The following is a 25,712-nucleotide window of genomic DNA, read 5'->3' as shown; positions in this document are numbered from 1 at the left end:
ACTCCCTAGCAACCAGCTACACTGTTCCGCACACCATGACAGCCCAGGTAGGTGTGCAGCAGAACAGAGGAGCTGTTAAAATCAAAGACTTGGTTTTCACATCAATTTCTCACAGAGAAAACAAGCAAACAAAAAAAACCAACTCTATGGGGCTGGGGATTTAGCTCAGTGGTAGAGCGCTTGCCTAGCAAGCGCAAGGCCCTGGGTTCGGTCCCCAGCTCCAAAAAAAAAAAATAAATAAATAAAAAATAAAAACAAACAAAAAAACCAAACAAAAACAAAAACAAAACAAAAAAAAACCCAACTCTAGCTCCAAGTCCACCTCACAGTCCGAGTTAATGCTCTAAGCTAACAGTAGCCTCATATCGCTCAGCCAACACAGACCCCATCTTGTCAGCAGCACAGGGAGGAAGGCAGCCCAAGCCAGCAGATGTCACAAAACAGAGAGACAGGCTTGGGAAGAGTGGGAGGAGCCAACATGAAATGAGTCCTCATTCTTGGCTAATTTAAAATAATGAACTGGCTGTTTTTTAAAGGAGAAGAAGTGCAAACAGCAGTACTTTTAAGAGGCAAAGAGGAAACCAAATGGACTAAGCCCCATGGCTTGCCTAAGTCCTGTACTTAAAAGCTGGAATCAATTTGGGGTTATGGTTTTTCCAAATCCGTGTCTTCAATGACAAAATACAATCAATTAAATTGCAAGTACATGCTAACTGCAGCCGTGAACATCTGGATCTGCTAAGGGGTTGCACACACTAAGAAGCACCGGATGGTACACTTTAGTTGGGCAAACTGTATGCTGCACAGATTGTATGTTAATAAAGCTTTCTAAGATAAGTAAATAAACAAAAACAAAGGGGGATGGGGTGACATATTTATTTCTTTCTGTGTTAAAGTCAGATGGGAATAGAACCAAAAACCAAAATGAATTTTACTTTCTGGTGATTTAGTAGCTGCCTGGGTTGTTTTGTTTTACTCTTTGAAGTGCCTCAAACAAATGCACACCCCAATCCACTTAGCGGCACTTTTTTGGTTTGGCGTGTGCTACCTAGTCAGATTGCCCAGTTAGGCTGGGCATGAGCTCTATCTTATCTGTGCCGAGTATGAAGTGGGGAAGAAGGATGAAGACCGCCTCATTCCAGTTCCTACTGTCAATACAGTGTAGAAACGGGAGACCAGGTATGGAGCAGAGCCTAAAGCTGAAGCCAGATTAGCGAGCACATCCTTTCCTGCTTCCTTGAGATGCTGGCACTCCATTCGACCTGGGCTTGGAGTTACACCACTCTGGAGTATAACCACAAGCCCTAACACACCCTTGGACTCCACTGTCTCCTCAGGACCAACAGGAACAGCAGAATGAGAGGACCATTCCATGAACCAGCAGGACAGCGAAACCATTCACACATTGCTCACGGCATCTGAGGTGTGCTATGGTTGTGAGTCTGCTTATGTGTGCACGGTCCGAGACACGCTCCCTCCTCGGCCTTTTATTACACCGCATGTGGATGTGCTCAGCTCTTCTCTGTACAAATGAATTCCCAGAGCAGCTGTGCCCTCCAGCCCTCCAGTTCTCATCCACGCTGCTGGCGGCCGCCTGGTGGAGCTGTAATACCTAACTTTTTAAGAGACAAACAGTAGGTGATTGATTACTAGGTCTGTTATTACACACTTGGATTCACACCTTAAAATAGTTCTTGTGGTGTAAAAAGTTAATGTGTCACTCCAGGTCCAGCAGCAAATCCAGCCCACACTCACCCAGTTATATGTGCAAGTACCAACAGCAGCCCCTACCGAGAACCTGTTCCTCAGTAGCCAGGAGTCTCCAGCTACCCTCACCTTCCTCTTACTCTCTCACTTGGGGAGCTTATTTCCCCTACAGCCCCACTGGTGTTTAAAGAAAGAGTAAAGCTTTGCGACAGAGGCTGTGTGCATGGTCAGTGGAGTGACCCAGCATCTCTGTCGTCTTCTACATGGGCTTTCTGCCCTCACCTAGGACAGCAGGCCAATTCGGCAAGCAATCAGAGGAAAGTGAAGCTGTAGTGTATAGTAAGGTGCACTTCAGAATCAGTAAGAGGTGAGCCTCTTGGCACTCACTAGGAAGCAGACTGAAGTTCAAGGTGCATTCTCCAAACACCACACATACCGTTTACACACATATATGTACATGAACAAACCTGGCCTCTTTTTACCTAGACATTTTCAGCCCAAAATAACAACAACAAAAAATGCATCCCAATGATGACACAGTACCCAGAATTATCCATGCCTCTGTAGTGGCATAAGAAACACTAAATACCAACAGATTTTATGGCCAAATTGTACTTTCCATGGCTTGAGAGAAGTGACACTTGACACTGCAAATCAGGACAATCCTTCCAGAAACCGGCACTGTTCTGAGTTTGCAGTTTTCTTGAGCGTCTGATCCTCCTGCCTGCACCTCCCTAGTGCTGGATGTGGCATACATCAGGTTTATGATGTGCTAGGGGTGGAACCCAGGGCCTAGTCAAGCTAGAGAAGCAATTTACCAACTGAGCCACATCCTTAGCTCAGTGTTTATTCTACAAACTGAAGCTGCCTTCCTGGCAGGCATCAGTGTCTCCCACTCCAGCCCCAAGAGTCTGTCATGGGCTCCTCTTTCCTGCTGAGCCAAGGTGCCTCCTCCTTCCCTTGGTGCACCTAGCACCAAGGAAGCAGAGAAGACCACTGGAAGTGAGCCACTACAGCCCTGCATCTGAGTACTGGCCAGGGCCTGGTCAGAGCACACCTCCAACAGAGACAAAGCTCCTGTTGTGGCTTCAAGACTGAAATGTGCAAGAAGGGGCAGGGAGTGAACATAGGAGGTTGGGATGAATGTTCATTCCCATGGGGTAGAGGCATAGCTTAGTGCTTAAGAGGACTGGTTGCTGTTTGAAAGGACAATTCCCAGCACCCACATGGTAGCTCACAATACCTGCAACTCCACAGTTCCATGAGATCTGATGCTCTCTTTTGGTCTCCACAGGCAGCAGGCACAAATGTGGTGCATAGATGTAGAACACCATACACATAAAAATAAAATTTAATTTTTAACAAATGCTCATTCCCCAAGTCCCAACCCAGTTTTCTCTGTGCCACAAACTCCTGACTTGTGGTTGGAGCACATGCAGCGCTTATGAGGAAAGTCTCCTTTGGGCTGCTCTGGGACGGCTTCCTTTTCCAGCCTGACCACCTTGTAAAATATGACGTCTCAAAAGTTTTCTTTTCCATTGTTGAGGCAGAAGAGAAAGCAATTAGGAAAATTACAGGAGGCAGCAGAGTCTGACGTCAGCCAAAGGGGGAAAATAGCCATTATGAAAGAAGAGAACCACTGAGACGCGGTTGGGAACAAGCATGAGACCCAGGGTTTCCATCATCGGGCAGGTAAAATGGCCTGCATGCCTCTGTTGTTACAACTGGTACAACCACAGGGCCAAAACTCTGAGAGAATGTCTTCTGGGGGTGGCATGCTGTCTGATGCTGCAACTAGGGAAAAAAAATATACACACCACATGATCATGGTGCTATGTGCCAAGGATCCTAGCTGTTAAATCCAGAATGCCAGGTCTGTGACACCACTGACAAATGCCAGCAAATTCCTATCTGGAATTCCCCGAGTAGCCATCCTGCAGCCTCTTGGCACAAGCATAGGGAACCTTTGTTTTGGGGGGCTAGGACAGGTCAGTCTGGGAGCCCTGTGGAGATGCTGAGGGAGGCCTGGACTGCTAGCACTGCTGCTCTAAACAGCAGCAGAAATTCTCTTTGCTTTTAGCACTCCATACCTCCTGGCCAATCTAAACCCATATTTCCACATACTCATGGACTTTTTATATCACAGTGGAAAGTTTTAAAACTTGAAGCAGAGTTCAGTCCCCAGCTCCGAAAAAAAGAACCAAAAAAAAAAAAAAAAAAAACCTTGAAGCAGAGGAAATCCAATCCAGTCCCTCCACCCCCTTTTCTTCCAGTTTACTTTCTCCCAGCAGTCATCTGGAATTGGTCACCACTGCCTCATCTTAAAATAATTGTGTGTGTGTGTGTGTGTGTGTGTGTGTGTGTGTGTGTGTGTGTGTGTGAGCACGCCCCCGTATGCACACATGTGGTCTCTGCTTGCCTTTACAAGACCTCACAATGCAATGGCACAAACACACAAGAATATAAAGAAGCTGACAGCAGGAAGTGGGAGATAATATGGCAATATGTTTTATGAGAATGAAGCAGGATCCATCAGCCTTAAAATTTGCATGCTGTGTGCAAAGACTATTAGACTATTCAGAGACAACCCCTGCCCAGACTTTACAGAAAAAGGAAACACCTCTGAATTCCATCCCCTTAAAAACTCTATTTTTATTTATGTCTTTATGCATGCGCCTGCTCATCTGTATGAGTGCATGTGTGCAGCGCCCTTGGAGGGCAGAAGGTGGTAAGATCCCCTGAAACTGGAGTTACGGGCAGTGCAAACTGATGGCAGTGGGAACCTAACCCACCTCCTCAGCAAGGGCAGCCAGCGAGTGCTTTTAGGGGTGAATCTCTTCTCCAGCTCCTCATCACTTTTATACACTCAAAATTAGTTTTAATTACATCCAAAGCAGTGATTCTCCAGGAGGACATGGTCTTGTAGCATACTGACTTGTGTGGATACCGGGAGACTTTCTTTTTTGGTTGTCACAGTTGGGAAATGGCACTGGCATCTAGTGCACAGAGGCCAGGAATGCTTGTCCAGCAACAAGCCCAGAACAACAGAGGTGCCCAGTCCAGAATGGCAACAGAGTGGATGCTGGGAGGAAAGAAGCCCTAGAAGAGTGATCCAGCGCTACTCAGGAACAAAATAAAAACCCTACAAGGCTGAGCTGGTGTGTGTTCTCACAGAACCCTCACTCCAGGTACAAAGGTTTCCCCTTGTTCCCATCCGCTTACTCTACTGCATGCTTCTTTAAATACTACCCATAAACAGTACTTGGTAACTAATTCTACATGCCTCAAAATAACCCTTGAATACTTTTAGTGAGAAGACTAGATAAAACCTATTCCATGAAATAATGCTCTCGTTCTGCTAACAACGTAGGTGACTGTAGGCTCTAGGTATTTATGACGATGGCCCATGTAAAGATAACCATAAATATTTCTGGAATAAAGTTGACTTACTTAAAGCCAGACGACTAAAAAGAGGCTACAAAACAGTGGGCAGATTTCCCCCATGAACGCTCCTGAAGAACTCAGACAGAAGCATGACCCTGCCCTGCCGGCACCTCTATGCTGCCGCTGACCCAATGGCCGCACACTCTCCTCCCCTGGACAGGCTGTTGCTGACTGAAGCCTCAGCTGGCAGGTCGGAACCAGCAGTCAGGCCTGTGCAGAACTCTAGACTCAAAGCTGGTCGTTAGTTTCTGAGCTTTTCACAGCTGCCCAGGGCTGCCTTGACCTGGCTTCTCGGGTAAGCTGCAGATATCCAGACTGTCATTCTTGCCAGAAAAGTTTCCAAAAACCTTTAGACTTAACCTTATAAAGTGATTTTATATCGTTTGATTAGTCACTGAATACTGCTATTGCAGGGACTAAACGGGTGAAAGGCACTGAGTTGTTAAAATCACATGACCACCGAGTGCTGCACAAAAGCCAGCAGTTAGACACATCAGAAATGAAAGGCGCAGTCTAGACAGGCTCCAACCTTCAAGGACACAACACCGTGGGCTGCGTTACAAATGGTCCTGCACAATACCACTGAGGAAAGACTGCTCTGCACCTCCTCCACAGTGGGTCAGGCGCTCTGCTCTACAGGTAAGGAAGCAGCAGCAAAGCCTACCGAGACATTTCCATTTACCATTCGACTGACTCAATACATTTCCCACCGAAGGTCCCAGAGACCCTGCAGCAGGGGTGGAAATGTGTTCGAAGAACTGTCAAAGTTCTTGCTTTTGTGGTAAAATAATCTGCCATTTCTCCTGTCTCCATTTTGACAGTGTGCAGTTCTGGTTGCCAAAATGTTAAATCATGTTTTGCAAGCACAGAAAAGATGGATTAAATCTTCGGGACCCAACTTTTATGAGTAAATGGCTTTGGAGAAGCTCAGCCTTACTGGGCTTTAATTACGCACCAGAACACAGTGTGCTCTTGCCTGGGAGGCCCATCCGGTCTGAGGATAATAGGTTTATCCCTAAGTTTCACTCCTTACGCTAAGGACAACATCTCTCTTGTAAGAAACATAAAAATCTCAAGTCCTAACGTTAGCTGGAAAAATTAAATGTATTAAGAAGTATCATGATGAAGAACAATCCAGTTTCTGCCCTAATTTCCATGGCACACCACTGTTCTTAGCGGCTGTGGTGACAGCTCTGGGGACTTGTGGCAGATCTTGCTGCCCTCATCTCTTCATCTGCTGAAGAAAATGAAGACTTGGAAGTGTTACTGAACAAAATACAGCTCCAGAGCAGACCAAAGGCTCCACTCAGATTCTCTCCAGAAGCTGTAGGAAAACCACAAGCTATGACTCAAACAGCGGATCCCACCCTGAAAAGGGAGCGTCCTCTCAGTCACTGAGGGGCCTTTTCTGAGCTTGGATCTGGTAGATGAGAAACACTAATCTTGCTGAGAGCTCTTGTTTTGCCAAGAGGTGATGTTAGAAATACTAGCTGTGAGAATCTCCATGGCCAAGCCTGTCCATCAAAGCATTGAGCTTTCCTGTTCCTACTGTTTTAGAAACCCGAGGACCAGAGAATAGTTTTCTCCCTGGGCTTGTTGTAGCTCATCAGTAGACAGCTTCTGTAAGGTGCACAAGGCCTTCAATCTCCTGTACCTTGGTGGTGTGGAGGGGAGGGAGGAGTTGGACAACATGACAGGAAAATGTTCAAGTCAACAGGTTACATGTCTGTTGAAATCTCAAAATAAGGCTTGATTCTTAAACATAAAATAATCTAGGCTAAGAATGCCAAAATTGCTAGGCATGGTGACAAATGCCTTTAATCCCAGCACTCAGGAGGCAGAGGCCAGTGGATCTCTGTGAGTTTGAGAATGGCTTAGTCTAGATAATGAGTTTCAGGCCAGTCAGAGCTACACTGTGAGCCCTTGTTCAAAAAAGGAAACTCAGAGTCAAGAAGTGCTACACTACCAAACACGGAAGGAAGAATTACTGATACACAGAATCCTCAACCCGATGGGATGTCCTGTTAATATTAACAGATATATGACCTACTCATATTAATCCTATACAGTGAACTGCCTGGCAGGCAATGTCTCTGCCTTAAATTTAATTAACTGAGAAAAAGAAAAACCCCAAAATTGTTAGACTTAAAGCACAAATGGTCATTTAATGTATAGTCAATACATCGCACATACTTCTTCTGTTAACTAATGCTCTATTTCAATGTAATATACATCCTCTAGGCAGATTCCCCACCTTTCCATTCTTAATAAATCTTCAACCATCCAGACAGCAATGAAAGCACATTTAAAAGTATTTGTAAGTCTTTTTTTTTTTTTTTTTTTTTTTGGTTCTTTTTTTCGGAGCTGGGGACCGAACCCAGGGCCTTGCGCTTCCTAGGTAAGCGCTCTACCACTGAGCTAAATCCCCAGCCCCTATTTGTAAGTCTTAATTCCTCCTATCACTTCATACCCCAAAGCAGCCACCTTAAGCAGTAGTTCTGCCTACTATGGAGTAACGAAACATCTCAGCTCTACCTTCCTCTGGGCTAAGACTTGACCATGAACACACACAGCAGCAGTTAGTACCTGAGCACTCTGGGTAAATTAAACCTTGTATTTCCAAACTGGTTTCTTCACCATAAAAATGGAAATACCCTATCCTATTGTGTTTAGGACTAAAGTAAATTTTATTTTTTAAAAACACAGTTGAGGGCACCTAGAAAGATGATTTAGAAGTTAGGAGCACTTCCTGATCTTCCAGAGGACCTGAATTCAGTCCTCAGGACCCACGTGGTAGCTCCCAACTACTTGTAACTCTAGCTTAGAAGGACCCAACATCCAACGCTCCCGTCTGGCTTCCCTGGTATTGTAATCACATATACTCAGACACACACAAATCTAAGAACCCTTGTGGGAAGAGCTCTACACACACAGTACTATTACAGTCTCTCTAAGTCTCTGCATGGTACTAATTGAAAGAATTTTGCTGCAGATGTTCTGGTAGCTTGTCCAGATGTGGAAACGAGGCGGCTGAACCACGGCTGCCGGGATGGCGTCACCTAGTTTAAAACCACACCATTCTCCAGGGGTTTTTCTAAGTTCCTTCTAGAGGAGTGAGATGCTAGCTCTTAACGTTTTATAATTTTCACAGTAGAGCGCACATTTTTACTACACACCTCTTGAGGTGGGAATAGTACCTTAGGTCATTATAGTGGCAGTAGCTAGAACAGACACTAGCTCTATGTTTAATAAACACTTACCAGAATACACCTTTTCTAGAATGAAAAGTATGTTCACAAAACATACTCCAGGCAGAAAGAACTTTGGCCTGAAGCATAGGTACTCTCAAGCATCATGCAGTACCTTGCATGAGCTCCTACAGCAAGCTGAGCTTACAACGGCCTACACTGTGAGACCCGTGAGACAGCTCAGAAGGCAACAGAGCAGTCAGGCCAGACAACGTGAGCTCAGTCTCAGGAATGCATGTGGCTGGAATGAGAGCCAACTCCCACGAGTTGTCCTCTGACTCTCACAAACAAATAAAAACTTACTATATGTATGTATGTGTCTATGTGTGTTTGTATATAATGCCAAGAAGGCCCCCTTTGGCTATGTATCTATCTAACTGGGAATACTACAAGTAAGTCTTAGAGTGACAAGTTTTTGACAAAGTCCATGTGGATACTTTATCCACAGTCAAGGCCTACTGATTCTTAAAGTGAACTTCTAACAAACTTGATATTTGATTACAAGATACTTTCCACTGTTATCAAGTGCAGTAAAGCAGATCAGATACAGAAAGACCGATGACAGAAACAGGATTCCTCTTCCAGACCAAGGCAACCTTCCCCTCAGAGCACATTCTAGTCAATCCAAAACCTGGGTCCCACCTAGACCACAGTTACTTTTCATGATGGTCTCCATCTTTCATCCCCAAATTAAATTCATTCCCTGAATACTGTAACTCAGTCTTTAATGCCATCTTCGGCCCCGTCCCTATGACCTTGGAAGGAAGGACTGACCAGCCCTCTTCACGATTTACTTATTTAAATCATCTGCTGGCTGCTCTGCTCTTCTCTTGCTGACTGGTGGAGCACTAATGAGTGGCACCTAATTCTAACAAGAATTAGTTTCCTAAGGCACTTTGCATACAGAAACAAAATGGGCTACTTCATAGAACCTCACCCTCCAATAATGTTCAGAGTCTCTACTGAAGAACAAAGGGAGAATGTCACCATTTGCTGGCTATCGGTGATCAACCAGCTCTTTCAAGGCAATGACCAACCACATTTACCAGTTCTGATCTTTGAGAAACAGGACAGGGCCAGGCATGGTGGGCTCAACACTTGGACTACAAGTACAGAGCTGGCCTAGGAGACATAGCAAGACCTTGTTGGGGGATGAGAGGAAGACAGAGCACCATAGTTATCAGAATATATAATATTCCTGAACCTGCCTTTGAAAGATCATTCGTCTATCACTAGTGGGAATTTAAATGAATATACATTTTATAAAAAGTCAAATGACATAACAGATAAACACCTTGAGAAACCTCTGGTATATTCACTATATGGATGTACAATAGAAAGTTCCTTCTGACTTAATGCTAAAAATAAATATCAGCATAGGGGATGAGGCTGTGACTCAGTAGTAGAGCACTTGCTTAACATGCACAAGACACTGGGATCTATCACCAACAAAACACACACACACACATCCCAGGCTAAAACCTACGTATGAAGTAGAATTATACAGAAACTATGCAGGGGCCCAGGGAAACTGCAAAAAAGAAAAAGAAAAGAAAAGAAAGAAAGAATGAATGAAATATTAGCTAACATTTTTCCCCATATGCTAAATTTTAATAATTCAACATGAAGTAGAAGGGGCAAAGATGAGGGACCTGGCGGGGGCGGGGAGGGGTACTGCTTAGGGGAAGTAAGAGAAGGGTGGAGAGTTTGGTTCTCATTTGTAAGTGCTGTAATTAAGCTTTTGCCCTAGCAAGGAACTTCCCATGTGGTCACGATAAGCAAATTATAGAATATTTGTGCTGGAAGGGCAGCGTGCCTGATTTTGTCGACAGGTGTAACAAATAATTACAAACCGTATGATGCTCTTCACAGGTTATGACATATATGCAAGTCAGCATCCACTGTCTCTCCAAACACCTGTTCATGTGCCCCCTTTAAGGATCAGCAAGGCTGGGTTAAACAGGTGATAGGCAGTTATAACAATGCCAACCACTTATCCGATGCTTGCCACATGCTGGCCTGTGGTGAAATATAATCCTCACACCATATGTAGGAACATGAAGGGCAGAGGTTAAGTCACGTGACCACAGTCAGTGAGTCACAGAACTGGTCAGTGACCTGGCTCCTTAACTCTATCTCACGAGTCTCTCTGAACTATATTTCAGAGCTCGTTTTGGGGTGGGGGGACTGGGGTTTCTCTCAGAGGTAGAGTGCCATGCTTAGTATGCACAGGACAATGGTATTGAAAAACAGAGCACACACTTGTGTATGCACACAAAGAAAGAAAGAAAAAACCTTGAATTTCATAGCAATGCTTAGGGTCCAGAAGCAAAAGCACTGGATGCAGTAACACCTCAAACTCATTCTGGTGGAGACCTGCACCGCAGGAGGAGCACAGGAAATCTAACTGCAGGTGAGGGTGCACACGAGTATGTATGTACGTGTATATATACATCACACACACACACACACACACACACACACACACACACACATGTATACCAAGGGGAGTCAAGAATGCCCACAGCTCTCATTTCTAGAAGAGTAAGCATTTATTCTGGAGCCAAATAAGAGTGATCATGAACAGGAAACAAGAATCAGGGTTGCCTCAAATCAAATGTTCCAACATAGTAATAACAATTTCATAATGTTTTTAGAAGAACAACAAAGCCATAGGTCAGGTTGTTTTAAAAAATACTTTGATGGGAACATCAGGTAGGAGGACTGCAGTACATCGGGGAACCTCTGCTGTAGGCCTCAGATACCATCTGATAAAATTTAGCCTTTGGGTTGATGGAAGCTAGGGGTCTGTTTGCCTATTCCCAAAAGGATTTTACCCGATAGTTACAAGGATATTAGGTCAGACACGGAGGTGGGTAACAAACTGCTAAGAAGGAGACTAAAGAATCTGGCTATAGTTAGAAAAATTCCAGCTCTCCACAACCACAGGCGTCCTGGTCGGTCGATCACCCTGCAGAACACTAACGCACGTGCATCTTTTTTTCTGAGCACTTCAGTTCACAAGAGGAAACACTACCCCAGCAGCAGGGACATAACCCTCAAACACAACACCACAACTCCAGCGCCTTACATTCGTCTAAGGGCACAATTTCCGGGGCCTTGGGTATCATGTTAGGGGGTGCTCCCTAACACCACCCCTGAAGCAGCAGGTCGGAGACTGGCCTCACTTTACACAGGAAGAGGGTTGAGCGCGGGGCGCGGACACCTTCGGAGCAGTCAGAGCCTGAGGCCCAGCTCCGGTAGTGCCCGGGAGAGGTCACCGGCCCTGAGCCCGGGGCTCCGAACCGGGCCTTGCAGCCCGGCCCAGGAGCCCGGTTACTTACGTTGCACCAGCCGGTCCCCGGTGAAGGTGGCGGAGCAGCTGGTGACCAGCGCACAAGGAACACCGGCAGCCATCGCTGCAGCAGAGCGGGTTCCGCGCCGGCGCCGCTTCCGCCTTGGGCCGCACCACTGAGGCCGGCGCGCGGGGGAGACGCTCCGGGCACGCGCTCTGGGCGGGGCCGCGCGCTGGGTAGCGGAGGCGCGAGCTGGCCCTCAGCTCCCCCTTCCGCTCCTCCTGTGGAGCACGCCGGTTCCGCGCGCCGCGTTGCTATAGTGACTGGTGCCTGCTTCTAGAAGCGCTCCGGAGAAGGCCATACCTCCGGAGCCAAGCGCCTTCTGCCTGCCTCAGTCATGGCTCAGGCCCAGGAGCTCAACGACCCCATTGGATCCATCCTAATCCAGGTGGGAAAGAGGCCGGGCTGGCGGCCGCACAAACCTCCCCTTGAACCCCGAAACCTGTGCTCCCTAAGCACCACCATTCATTCTCGGCTACATAGCAGGAAACACCTACACTTTAGGGCATTATGTTCTGGGGGTTGAACCCAGAACATGCTAGGCGAGCGCCAAGCAAATGCTCCACCGCTAGGTTGCATTGAAAGATCCTAGCTCGAGTCTCAGGATGGCACGCCCTAGGAAACACCGATCCCGAATGAGAGACCCTTTCCAAAGTCGCGGGAAATCGCGGACCCCAGACACAGAGAGACCATTTTGGATGTAATAAGCAAAGGCAAGGTTTATTACAGAGATCTATTACGGGGATCTCCGGGTTGACACGTATCCTGCGCAGGAGACAGAGGTGTCGACCCCGAAACTCAAGTCAGGAGTTTATATAGGGAAAGCTAGGGGGTTTGGCGCGGTTACACACAATTGGCTAATTTTTGGCGCGGCTATAAGTGATTGGCTCATTCAAACAGACAACACAGCAGAAGAGTTCGTGCTGACTGGGGCGTACAGGACTTTAGAGTCTAGGGGCTTATCAGGGTTTGAAAGACATCTGGTTAAGGTGTGACTCTGAGTAAGCTGGGGGAGGTGCCCTTCTGTATCTTTATGGCCTGTCAGTCTTGGCTGTAGGGCAGGCCCTGCCCTGCCTGGACAGTGTTTAGAAACTTACTCTTTTAATTTTATATTTTTAAACCTTAAATCTGTATAATTTTCCTTTTATTCCCCTCTTCTTCTACTAAGTAATTCTAATCTTAGAATTTTGATATCAAATCTCGTATTTCGTCTCACCAGTTGTCCTAACTGACTGGTACTGTTGTCTCAGAACCATCAACCGCACAGCACCCACTCAATTTTTAACAAAAGCAATTAACCTGTTTGTCATGCAGGGTCCAAAAACTAAAACCAAGAAAATTATTAGTAGTGGCCCAGCTGTAGCAGAGAGTAGGGTAGTCATCCAGGGAGACCGAGTGAACCAAGACTCAAACCAACCTTGTTGAGCGTCTCTATCTTTTTGTAGGAGTCAAACCTATTAACTAGTTTCTTTAACACACATGGACCTATAATCAGAAGCAAAAGCAAAACTAAGAAGGGTCCCATAAGGGAAGATATCAGAGTAGTCATCCAAGGAGATCTACTAAACCAGCTCTTGAACCATCCTTGATGCGCTTCTCTGTCTGTCTTTTGTCTAACCTTTCTCTAAGTTTATTCATGGAGTCTTTAATTACTCCTGAATGGTCTGCATAGAAGCAACATTCTTCTTTCAATGTAGCACACAGACTCCTTCTTTAAGGAATATCAGGTCTAATCTTCTCCTATTCTGAAGGACTACCTCTGAGAGGGAGGTTAGGTATTCTTGGAGGTCAGCTAAAAAGTCCTTCACTCTTTTTATATCTGAGTCAATGGCAGTTCTGAATTCTCTATAAGCCTTGTATTGTAGGGCAACAGCAGATGTCCTTGTGCTGCCCTTGCAGCACCTAGATAGCCTTAAGTAATTCTCAACTCTTTTTTTTTTTTTAACTAAATCTTTAGCATCAGGATTCCAATCTGGACACTATCTAAACCTACACACCAAGGTCATGACTAGCTTTTAGAACTTCTAAACTTATACAGATTGTGATCCCTTGAGGCACAGTCCCAAGAAGTGTTAGGAGTACTAACATATGTAATGTTACATCATTTGTAATAGAAATCAAGCCTATCCCCACACCTATCTTGATAGAACCCAGGGCAAACATGAAATTAAGTCTAGGGAGCTTTTTGAAGATCTGAGTTTCCCTCTAGGTCCCAGCTCTCAGCCCCAACAGCTAGTACACGGCTGGTGAGGGCTGAGAATTGACGGCTGTCAGGGTGGTCAGCAGCACCAGGTACGGTCCTTTCCAGCGAGGCTCGAGTGTCTGGGCTCTGTATCGTTATATGTAGCTGTAGTCTCTGACCTGGAACTGATGAGATGTCTCGAGGGTCCCTGGGGTATAGGCTGCTGCCAGCTGTGACCAGACTTCTTTCCGTATCACCTGTAGGTCTTTTAGCCTGGCATATAAATCATTATTACTATGACATGTTGGTTTAGTAACATCATCTAATACAGTCAGAGGAGCTGAGGCCCCATATAAGATCTCAAAGGGGGTAAGGCTGAATCTGGAAGGAATATTTCTTGCTCTGAAGAGAACAAGAGGGAAGGAGTGCCACCCAGTCTGTGCCAGTCTCCACGGTCAATTTGGTCAGGGTCTCTTTTAGAGTTCTATTTATTTACTCTACCTGTCCTGAACTTTGAGGTCTGTAAATACAATGTAATTTCCAATCGACCTCTAAATACTTGGCCACACCCTGGCTTACCTTGGCAACGAAAGTAGGGCCGTTGTCTGACCAGATTACCTTGGGCACTCCAGACTGGGGGAAGATTTCTTCCAGTATCTTCTTGATGACTACCGAGGCCGTCTCTTGCTTGGTGAGGAAAGCTTCTATCTATTCCTGGAAAGGTATCTACAAGCACTAGGAGATACTTGTGATCATATTTTCCTGGTTTTATCTCATTGAAGTTCACTTCGACTTTTCACTAAACTCTCTAGGTCTCTTTGCCCTGTTTGCTTGCTAAGCATTCACTTACTGACATACCTTATATTTTTTACCAACTCTCTGGCTATAATCTTAAAATCTATTACATACACCTTAACTACTTGGACAAGCTTCTTATCTGAGTCCATTTATGTATTTGGCATAGTGAGTCTTTTGTTTGTTCTCTGAGGAATATAGTTTTCCCTCAAGTGTGCCATTGTCTTTTTTTCATTTAAGCAATTTGGGCCTTTTCTTCTGTTGTACATTCTAAGTGAAGCCATCCCTTAGTCCAATCCCAGTTCCCAGTGGCTGTCTCTTGCAGGCCTGTAAACAGGATAGGCTCCTGCATAGCCATTTTTTTTTTTTTTGAGCCACTTGATCTGTTTCGTTATTGCCCCAATGTCACTGAATCTATTCCCTCCTGATATCCTGAGCAATGAATAGTACTCACAGTTGTTGGCTTCACCAGGGCATCCAAGAGATGGCAAAGGCATCTGCGGCACTGATGTGCTGGGGGGTTGGGGTTCAGCCATTCCAGATGACATTGTGTTGTCCACCATGGCAGCACCCACTTATCTCTGACCTTCATGAAGAGAACTGTTCCCTTCTGTGGACAAGGTCCTCGGCTTTCAGCAGGGGTCAATCAACCAGTCGCAGAGGTCTTTCCTCCACCCATGGGCTTCTGCCAGTGCTTGACACTCATGTTGCAGTGGCTCCAAGTCAGGATTGGGCAGCAAGGTGACCAGATTATCCCCAACCAGTGGAGAATCTAGTCCATCACAGCTGACCAGTGGTCCCATCTTTTGGGACGTTCTATTCAAAGGCAAAACATCAGCCACTCTATCACAGTCCTGGATTGGGTGATAATTGTCAGTGCCCAGCTGGCAGGAACGGTGTGTTCCAGGCAGAACGGCACTAAGCCACACATCTCCCAGCATCAGGTACTGGTGTACTGAGACAGGTCTTAAGTCCCACGTACACAGTCTGCAGATATGCATACACATGGCCACACCCAGCCATTTTAGCCCACACAAGTCATTTTGGAGAGCAAATTTCTCATGAGCAAGGGATAGGGGCAGTCAGGGATGACCATGAACTAGTGGGTTACCCGGCCCACGCCAAGGTCCACTGTTCTTCGGGCAGTCCATAAGTATTGTTTGTTGCCAGTATCCCCCTGTACCCAAGGTCTTTGGATACTGGCCCACTGGAGCATAGAAGCACAGAGCATTGGGTCCCTGTATCCACAAAACAACTTGGCGGGCTTCCCTTTTATCTTTGTACATAGCCAGCACTCTAGGACTGAGAGGCTCTCCAGTGGCCCCTCTTGTTCTTTCTGGGGCAGTCCCTGACCCAGTGTTTTTTTTCTTTGCATTAGGCACACTGATCTTTAGCCAGGAATTCTCTTCTGTTGCCAGGTACTATCTTCCTAGGTTCCCTAACTACGGTGGCCAATATATGTTCCTCTCTTGTCTTTTATCTCTCTTTAGCTCTCTAGCTTCCTCTTCTTTTTGTCTTTTTTTCCCTAGCTTCCTGCTCTTTTTACCTTCTTTTCTCTTTCAACCTTACTTTCTCTACAACTTATACTAACTCTCAGCAACTTAGCTTAACCCTTCAAATTTCTGTAACTTTCTCTTCATATCCCTTCCTTATCTTAGCCAGATTGGTGGGCATTTTCCAGCCCCTAGGAGACCCACCCTTGGAGCCTGGGGGCAGACCCGGAGCACTCCCTACCTTCAGGGGTATTGAAGTCAACAGTCAGGAGCCTTCCATCCATGTCTGGAACATTCTTTCTGGCCTCTAGTAGGATTCTGTCTTTCCTCAGTGGTAAAGAAGACCTGTAACAGTTACTAACAAGCATCTCAAGTGGGATGGTGAGAAAACAAGAAGGGAATCTAGAGAATAGAGGTCCACTGAAGAGGACAAATCACATTTAGTCACACAGCTAAACCAGGAGACCTTTTTTGGACAAAAAGGCCATTGTAAAAATAAGCACAAGCTTTGTCTATGAAACAGAAAGGCGAGCAGAGGGGCAGCTGATCTGTTACCGACTATCTCTCTGGACTTAGATTTTCCCTTAAGAAGTACCTCTCTTCAGTGTCAGCTTGGTGGCTTTGCCTCTCAAGAGAACCAGCCTCCAAATGACAGTAGGCTTCTAGTAAGAACTAATAACAAAAGGATGGAGAGATGGTTAGAACCTGGGTGCTAGATACTAAGCAGCTGACAAAAGAATTGTAACCAGTTCACCTGGGGCTATCAGGACTTTAGTAGCAGCCCTTTACCAAACTGTCTCAGTGGGCTATAGGCCCATGGAAAAGAAAACATTAATTCTGACCTTGGCCACAGCCAAAGCCTGAATTCTAAATTTTGACTGGCAAAACAAAGTTTTTCAGTTTGTTGTAGATTCTTTTTGAAACTATTTTAGGGGCTTCTCTGCCCCCAAACCTGGGGCATCTCTCCTTGGGGAGGAGGCTCAAGAGAGAAAGATAAAACTCCTGGCAGAAAACAATTTCTCTTAAGCAAATTATTTTTAACTTTTAACTTAAGCACCAAGAGGACCAAGTAAAACTCTTTGACAAACAGTTTCATGATTTTAAACAGTCGTCAGTCCAAGATTTCAAACACAGTCGTCAGTCCAAATTCAAAAACGAAACAAAAGCCAAAAAGACACTCGACAATACCACAGAAAACAAACCAGACAAACAAGACCAAGACAAAGCATCCTATAACCAATTTCCACAGATGCCTGGTACCTTCAGTACCTGGCCCAAACTGCAGCTTAACCTTAGCTGCTTCTGGGATGAGACGGACCATCTGATTCTACCTCCCAACAGAATTCCAGAGTGTCCTCTTGCCCTAACATCCGTCCAATGGTCCACCATCAAAGACAAAGGGGTTATCACAGTCTGCCCCATGGCAAAGAAAAAGAACACCAAACACAGAAACAGAATACAGACAACAGACACTAACAAGTCCAAGCACACTTGTCCGCGCCTATACTTAAATAGGCAGCCAAACGCGACCTCGGACAGAGTGGGATTTTTCGTCCGCTCCTGCCTAGGTAAAAGGAGCACTCCGTCTCCTTTGTTCCAGAAAACCACAGTCAGGTCCTCCTGACTGCCCACAGCCAGGCTCTCCCGACTGTTCTCCACCCGTGGAACGTCTTCTAGGGGCTGCAGCTTGCGGGCTCTGGGCGTCCCCCCTTCTGCAGCCAGAGGATCCTTACGAATCGCAAAGGCAGCTGCACAGAGTGGGATTCCACATCCACTCTCCTCTCCTACAGAGTGGGATTCCACATCCACTCTTAGGAGGCAACACTGAGTGGGATTCCACATCCACTCTCTTAACACAGACCAGTACTGAGACACACATGAACACACAGTAGAACCAAAACAGAGACAGACACAGACTGACAAATGCGGCGCCGCTCACATAGAAACACTCAGACAAACATCCAACTCACCTCCAAGGGGTCTTCGGAGTCTGGGGTGGTTGCGAAGATCCTGGACGAGCCCCCAAATGAAAGATCCCCGAAGAGAGACCCTTTCTAAAGTCGCGGGAAATCGTGGACCCCAGACACAGAGAGACCATTTTGGATGTAATAAGCAAAGGCAAGGTTTATTACAGAGATCTATTACGGGGATCTCCGGGTTGACACGTATCCTGCGCAGGAGACAGAGGTGTCGACCCCGAAACTCAAGTCAGGAGTTTATATAGGGAAAGCTAAGGGGTTTGGCGCGGTTACACACAATTGGCTAATTTTTGGCGTGGCTATAAGTGATTGGCTCATTCAAACAGACAACACAGCAGAAGAGTACGTGCTGACTGGGGCGTACAGGATTTTAGAGTCTAGGGGCTTATCAGGGTTTGAAAGACATCTGGTTAAGGTGTGACTCTGAGTAAGCTGGGGGAGGTGCCCTTCTGTATCTTTATGGCCTGTCAGTCTTGGCTGTAGGGCAGGCCCCACCCTGCCTGGACAGTGTTTAGAAACTTACTCTTTTAATTTTATATTTTTAAACCTTAAATCTGTATAATTTTCCTTTCAGCATCACCAGCGTTCCTTTTACTTTGGGACCACCAGATGGTCACTGACTGTCGTGGAGCCCCCTCCACAATCCAGGCAGGCCTGGAACTTGTGATCCTCCTGCCTCAACCTCCTGTGTAGCTGGGATTATATATCTGGACTACCAGGCTGAGGTGCTCAAGGCACCATTTAAAAATATATTATGGGGGTTGGGGATTTAGCTCAGTGGTAGAGGGTATGCCTAGCAAGCGCAAGGCCATGGGTTCGGTCCTCAGCTCCGAAAAAAAAAATCAGTTTAAAAATATATTATGAAATGTTTAAAGTCCATGGCTTGGGGGTGTGGAGGAGCAACAGACTCATTCTTAAAAGGCGGTGAACTATGGAACCTGCGCTTCTCAAACAGTCACTGCTTGCTTGGGAACACACACCCAAACATATATTTAAGATGACTTGGATTACAAAACAATATAAAAATGAAAACTTGATGGGGCTGGGGATTTAGCTCAGTGGTAGAGCGCTTACCTAGGAAGCGCAAGGCCCTGGGTTCGGTCCCCAGCTCCGAAAAAAAAAGAACCAAAAAAAAAAAAAATGAAAACTTGGAGAAATACTTTTTTTTATAATCTAGGGAGAAAGCTCTCAAAGTCTTGCCTTGTCCAGTGTAATACAGTTTGTGACAGTTAAACACAGATTTTTCTGAAATAGCTAAGGTTTTTTGTTTTTTTTTTTTCATGTTTAGATATGGTCACTTTAAGATGTTCTCACTTTAAGAAGTTTACCGTAACTTATAACTTGTATTTAACTCCTTTTGACAAAGGCTTGAGGTAATGTCCTGAAAGCTCTTCCTTTAGAAGACACATCCTAATACACCTTTTTCAAAACTCAAGTACCTAAACCCCCTAGTTTCATAACGTCCCTGTTATGAATTGGACCCAAATCTTTCCTTGTACCATTCTCAACAATTTCTCCTGTGGTGAATTTAGCCAAACTATAACATCAGCGAGGACGGTCCCTGCCAATGTCCTCACTGACGCCAATTGCAAGGTTGTGAATCTCTAGAACAACCCTCATGTCAGTCGAGCTGGATAGCCTATCAGGCCTGTGACACCCTCATTTTGTTTGTGAGCAAGGCCCACGGGAGTTAGAGTTGAGCTACTTTTGTGAGTCAGTGGGTATCACAGCTCCTTCCAGGCATATATATGTGACACCATTCAGAATTTGGCCAACTAGAGACACTTACCTGAGCTTTTCCTATTCCGAGTTTGATTGCAGCTCAAACTCGCATGGCCCTCGAGGCTGACTTTGTAAAGACTCCCTTTCCTCCACATGTCACAACTGACACAGGGCAGCTCAAAACCCCACTGTAAATGAATTGTTTGCTGGTAGACTCTCTTGTGGCCAAAGCATCCAGATACTTCTGTCAGGCAGAACATTCCAGAGGCTTAGAGCTCAACTCTGAGTAGCCAAAGGCCAGACCTCTCTTTGAGTACTGTTAGTTTTTCTCTACACAGAGCCCCTTTTTCATGACACGAAACAACCAGAACACTAGTGGATACTTCCCCCAGTCCTGTGATCAGCCAGTTCTTCCCCACAGTGACCTGACCATAGGAGTCAGCACTTTCTGTATGTAAGGGCTTACCTGCAATGCTTATCTTTGCTTAGTTTCCGAAACATGAAAGTATTAAGACTAGTCTTGTTGCAAGGTCAAATTAATTAAAATACATGCAATAAGCACTTAGAATAGTGAGAGATATTTGGTAAATCCTACAAGTTCTCAAGCCTTTCAACCCATCGTCCCTGCTTCCCCGTGACTCCTTTTGCTCCTGGGCATTCAAATCCTTTTCTACACCAGTGTATTAAAATAGCTATTGCCAGCAAATGATTCATAATTATCTAATTCTACACTAATGGGCATGAAATATAAAACCACTATCGATTTTTAAGATTGTTTCAAATGATATAACGTTAAAATTGTCAACCTCAATTTTAATTTTGAATCAAATTAGAGAAGAATATCCAAAAGAGAAGACAGTGGTACCTGTGAACACCTCAGAGCAGTGTCCTTGGGTCATCTTAATTAGAACTCTAGGACTTAGATTATGTCACCTGGTAAGTTTCCTCGTGGGCTGGTGCTATTGTTCATCCTATCTGTAAGTGTTTACTGCATGGCCTGTTAGAATGGCATCTACTTCCACAGCATCTGCACAGACTCCCTGACATTGGTTCAGGTAACATGGCTAAGCTGGTATAGTCATGGGGTACAAGCATCAACGGGTTAAAGAAACATCCCCTCTGCTGGATTAGCATTGGGATTTAACAGATTTCACACCACAGAGCTTACGGTACCATTTAATAGAGCCAGCCAAAGGAACTCATGCTCCGTGGTGTAACAGAACTTGTGAATCAGGGAAATGTGAGCAAGAGTTGGAGGACAAGGAGGAATGGCGACAGTTTTCCTTTATTCTGCACAGAGGCCTGGGCATCCTTCATCTACAGGCTGCGACTCTTCTTTGGCATGCACATGTAAAATGCATGAATAGATAACGATCTGTTAGAAACTGGACATTCACTTGTAAAATCCTATAGTTTAGTTTTTACAGGATTCCATGACGGTCAAATTCTCAAATGTTAAAAACAAGTGGTTAGAGCTAGACTAACATTTAACATAGCTAGAGATGCTTTTCTATGAGTGGAATGGATCCTTAGATGGAGTTCTAGGCAGCTTCAGCTGTCAACTTGACAGAGTCCAGAGTTATCCGTGGAATCTCACCTATGGGACTGCCTCCATCAGATTGGCCTGTAGGCATGTCTGTGATGTTTATGGGATTGCTGACTGATGCAGGAGAGCCCAGCCCACTGTGTATGGTACCACCCCCAGGCAGATGGCCCTGGGTTGTATAAGGAAGCAGGGTGAGCATAAGCCAGGGAGTTCCTACCTTGCACTCCTGCCCTGGCTTCCCTCCTTGATGGACTGTGAGCTGTGAAATGAAACTCACCTTCTCTCCCCAAGTTGGTTTTGGTCATGGTTTCTTCACAGTAGCAGAGAGCAAAGTAAGTCAGTTGGTACTTTGAGACTAGATCTGAAATACTCAGGTGCAAAGTGAGACTCAAGTAATACCTGGGTATTATATACCACTGTCCTCAAACTATCTGGGTAACTTGCCAGGGAAGCTAAATGTTTGCTTTTTCTAGAATAGTTCCAGTTGTCAGTATTCTTTCTCATGTCAGATCCCGGATCAAGAGAACTGCATCTTCATGGAGTTCTTTTTGGCAACATTCTACAATTACACCTTCTTTATCTTTCAGGCCTATAATTGGGATTTCTTTTTGTTTTTTTTACAATTTTAGCTGAATTTTTCCTCAACTAGTCAGATTAGTGAAGTAGAGTAATGAGAGTCATCATATAGCCAGTTTATGGGAGAGCCAGGCTCTGCTGGGAGCTCTGGCCTATCCCGTAGAATCTTAGCAATCACGTTAGGAGAGATTAGGCCTCAGTCTATAAAAGAAAGCCAAGTACAAACATATAATTTGATAAAAGTAGTAACATCAACTGGGTATTGATCCTTAAGCAGGTCATGTGTGTCGGTCTGTGCACATGTGTCTTTGTTTCTGAGTATATTTAATGTCTGTTCCTATAATGAAGGATGCCTGGTCTTTAAATTAGTTTTGGAAATTATATTACAAAAGTCCAACCGGTGTACCTTAGCACATAGCTTGGAAACACTAAAGCCAATCGGCAGTTTGACATTTCGGCTGGCTCTCGCTTGCTCACCAGTCCCTGTGTATGACTTGTTAGGCACATACAGTACAAAAATGAACAAGGTCAAGAGGAGCTCCAAGAGAGGATGAATCTGCCAACTTTGTGCTGATCAGAGGTGAACAAAGTGGGATTTGGTGTTGCCAATGATTCTGTGGTGTCTGTTCTCATGGATTTTTCAGGATTTACAGCAAATCTTTGCTGCATTAAACCTTTCAAGTGTTTCTATTAGTAATGACTCTGTCCCCAGACTGTCAAAACAATAATCATTTCTAAGCAGAAAATGTGTGGTAAGTAATGTTTTGATGTTCATAAAGATAATGGGTGACCTGTAAAATTTCAGTATGGGAGATTGGACGTAACTGAAGAAAGAACAGAAACAGAATTTCATCTCATCTCCTACCAGGTCTGGTGTGACATTTCCCACACTTCTCATCTCTAATGTAGGCATATAACAGGGGCTTCTTAAGAGAGAAAGGAAATACACCTGGCAAGAGCCAAAGGCTGCTCTTGAGAAAGAGGAATCGAGCAGCTCTGTTCAGTGATACAGTGGAGTATCAGCAAGTTACATACAGTGAGTTCCGCCAGGGCTTTCAGTGCGTGGAGCGGAGGCCGCACATCCTCCTCCGTGGCCAGCCTGTACACAACACATCACACATCATTTCTGACCCGCATTCTGAAGTAGCTGTTTTCCAGGTGAGAACATTAAGCCCCTAGGAGCTTCTGGACCTTTTCCAAGGCCAGGCAGGATTCCGCTTACATGCATCTGGCGACCAAGTCTGCACTGCTCCGTTTTTATGCCCATTACCTCACTTTCATTTACCAATCCCAAAGAGTAGGGAAACCATTCTATTCTGGCGAAGAAACTAGAGGAGGTGCTGAAAGTTTGAATAATATATGTGGAAACCGAAAGCTTCGAGTTAGTGCTGGGAGCCGTGTGCAGCCGCCATTGGTTGAGTTCTTCCTATGCACTGGACCTGTTGCATGTTTTCTCACAACTCCATGAAGGAGTGTTGTTGTCCACACAAGGGGAGATGGAGGAAAACTAAAACCTTTGGTACCCTGGTGAATAATCCAGCTCAGTCTCACTCCCTCACACGGCTGAAAGACATTATTGCACAAAGGTCCATGGAGCCACAAAAAGGGAGGCGAGAGCCAGTTCACTCCTAGGAGGAACCAAAGTGTATGGACCCTTTGAGCTGCCCCTTACACTGCACACAGTAGACACTAAGTCAGGTTTGCTGCAGTGATTTGGACAAAAGGATCAGAAGATACACCTCTTCATCACTGGCCCAGGCAAGCAGGAAGTGTGTTCAGGTATCAGTCTGTGAGCCCTGGAGGTTCTATATAATGATTTGAGCAGAGAACAAATAATCAAATGTGTCAGCCAGACTTTAATGCCCATCAGTGAAAATATGCAAATTCTGCCACTTGACTATGGCACTTGGTTGCATGGGAACATCCCCAAGTAAGCAATAACAAAGGCTGGACCAATGTGAGTCCAGTTATCCTACCAGAGCACAGGTAGACATTTCAAAGTGCCTTTAGCAACCCAGTCTGCAGATTGCTGTTCATGTGACTGTGGCTGAAACAGGTGTCTGGGTTATACATTAGCCTAACAAAGTGTTTTCCTTGTGGCAGCAGCCCATGCGATAATCAGTGCCATCTTCATTTATCTGGTTTTGTTTCTGACGGGCGGGGAGTCAGCGCTTCCTCGCATCACAATGCCCATTTGATCCTAAGGGTGCCAGACAGAAGCATGCTCACCATTTCTTATATTTTTGGTTGTGAGCCTAGCCTTTAACGGCTGAGCCATCTCTCCAGTCCATGCTCACCATTTCTAAGGGAAGCATACACTAGAGGCCTCGTTAAAGCAATGGCATGTGCTGCTCCCTTCTCCTCATGGATTAGTTCCACTCCTCACTACGCAAAACAAAATGAAAGGCACATCTACGCAGCTGCCTCCTCAGAGCAGTGTGTGACAGAACCAGCTTGGAGGGAAAGCCACCTGGCCCTGTGGCCACGTTTGTTGTACCTTGAAAGGTACACTTTCTCGAGAGCCCCCTTTTGCTGGACATTCCCTGTTTTTTTTTTTGTTTGTTTGTTTGTTTTGTTTTGTTTTGTTTTTAAACCTTAAGCAGTCTGTAGAAATCAGCGTCTGGCTCAGACATGTTCGCCAGCTTTACCCGCTGAGGCAGCAGGAGTCATCCAGGCTGCACCTCCATCTTGTATCTGTTTCTAGTAGCAGTACAAACAAACGGTACAGAAACATTCTTGTTCAAACTCCGAGACAATAATCTTCTTAGTTCAGATTGTCTTAAAGCCACCAAGGCAGCCCTTTTTGATGAATACCATAAAGCCATGTGTGTCTAGCAACCCAAGCCCACTGTGGGCCCTGTTCAGTCAGTAACTGCAGGGTGGGGATGTGGCTCAGTTGCTAGAGTGCTTGCCCGGCCTGGATCCAATCTCCAGCACTGCATAAAAGTCTGTGTGTGGTGCACACCTGTGGCTGCAGTTTCCACAGGCAGAGGTAGCAGTATAAGAAGGTTTAAGGTCAACCTTGGCTACTTAGCAAAAAATCCAAGGCTACCCAAGACTGCATAAAAGCACGTGTCAAAAAACAAGAACTTGCAACAGGTAGACAATGTATACTTAAATATACATATATATATACATATATATATATTTTTTTTTTTGCATTTAGGTCCATGGGGACCTCCATCAGTTAAAGGAGAAATTAATTCAATTCTCAGCTGAGGAGACAAGAGACCCTCTAGACATTCAAAATCTTGAGACAGCAATTCAAAGAACTGAAACGGGGTTAAAGGTAAGTAAAGCTTTGGACAGTAAGTAAAATACTGAAAAGAGGAAAAGGGATTGGCAGTCCACACAGGTTCCTTAGCAGAGCTGGGTTTAGGGTGGCCACCAGACGTTTCCTCAGACTGCAGCTCAAGTAGAAGAAAGACTTATCCCATGTAGGAGTTGCTGGGTCAGACCTACATAGCCAAGCCCTTTACTGACTTTGTGCAGTTTCAGTTGTATTGAGGGCTGCAGGTCAATCAAGCAATGACACTCAGTTGTTCATTATAATTTGGGGGACATTTGAAGTAATTTGGCCTTGTGATGCCTAATGCTATCTTAGGCATATAATAACACATAGTGTTCTATGCATTTGGTGTGGGGGGGTTAATTACACAATTCA

General features: G+C 45.3%; 2 protein-coding genes and 1 long non-coding RNA gene across 15 annotated transcripts in view; 1 reads left to right on the top strand and 2 right to left on the bottom strand.

Annotated features, from left to right (window-relative positions):
• Nucleotides 1–11,872, bottom strand: part of Aagab (alpha- and gamma-adaptin binding protein) — a 38,526-nt gene extending 26,654 nt beyond the window's left edge. The window contains exon 1 of one of the 2 annotated variants that reach the window (XM_087560393.1): nt 11,744–11,872. In XM_087560393.1, the coding sequence (XP_087416519.1) occupies nt 11,744–11,816 (73 nt within the window). In that variant the 5' untranslated portion in view covers nt 11,817–11,872. The remainder of the gene's footprint in view (nt 1–11,743) is intronic. The other variant, NM_134398.2, reaches the window with a different exon arrangement.
• A 139-nt stretch (nt 11,873–12,011) lies between these two features.
• The window catches only part of Iqch (IQ motif containing H), a 195,928-nt gene continuing 182,227 nt past the window's right edge, over nt 12,012–25,712 (top strand). For 8 of the 12 annotated variants that reach the window (XM_087561124.1, XM_087561125.1, XM_087561131.1 and 5 more), the window contains exons 1-2: nt 12,012–12,143; nt 25,215–25,337. In XM_087561124.1, coding sequence (XP_087417250.1) covers nt 12,093–12,143; nt 25,215–25,337 — 174 coding nt within the window. In that variant the 5' untranslated portion in view covers nt 12,012–12,092. The remainder of the gene's footprint in view (nt 12,144–25,214; nt 25,338–25,712) is intronic. The other 4 variants (NM_001106830.2, NM_001436466.1, NM_001436467.1 and 1 more) reach the window with 1 other exon arrangement.
• On the bottom strand, nt 12,448–18,417 carry LOC134480189 (uncharacterized). The gene is made up of 3 exons (XR_015627331.1): nt 18,196–18,417; nt 16,467–16,582; nt 12,448–14,210 (listed from the first exon to the last, which is right to left on the bottom strand). It is a non-coding gene; the product is annotated as an uncharacterized LOC134480189 (long non-coding RNA).

The sequence above is a fragment of the Rattus norvegicus genome, chromosome 8 (assembly GCF_021556685.1).
Source record: "Rattus norvegicus strain SHRSP/BbbUtx chromosome 8, alternate assembly SHRSP_T2T, whole genome shotgun sequence".
Lineage (NCBI taxonomy): Eukaryota > Metazoa > Chordata > Mammalia > Rodentia > Muridae > Rattus > Rattus norvegicus.
The sequence above is the reverse complement of the archived record's forward strand: the minus strand, read 5'-3'. Positions and strand labels throughout refer to the sequence as shown.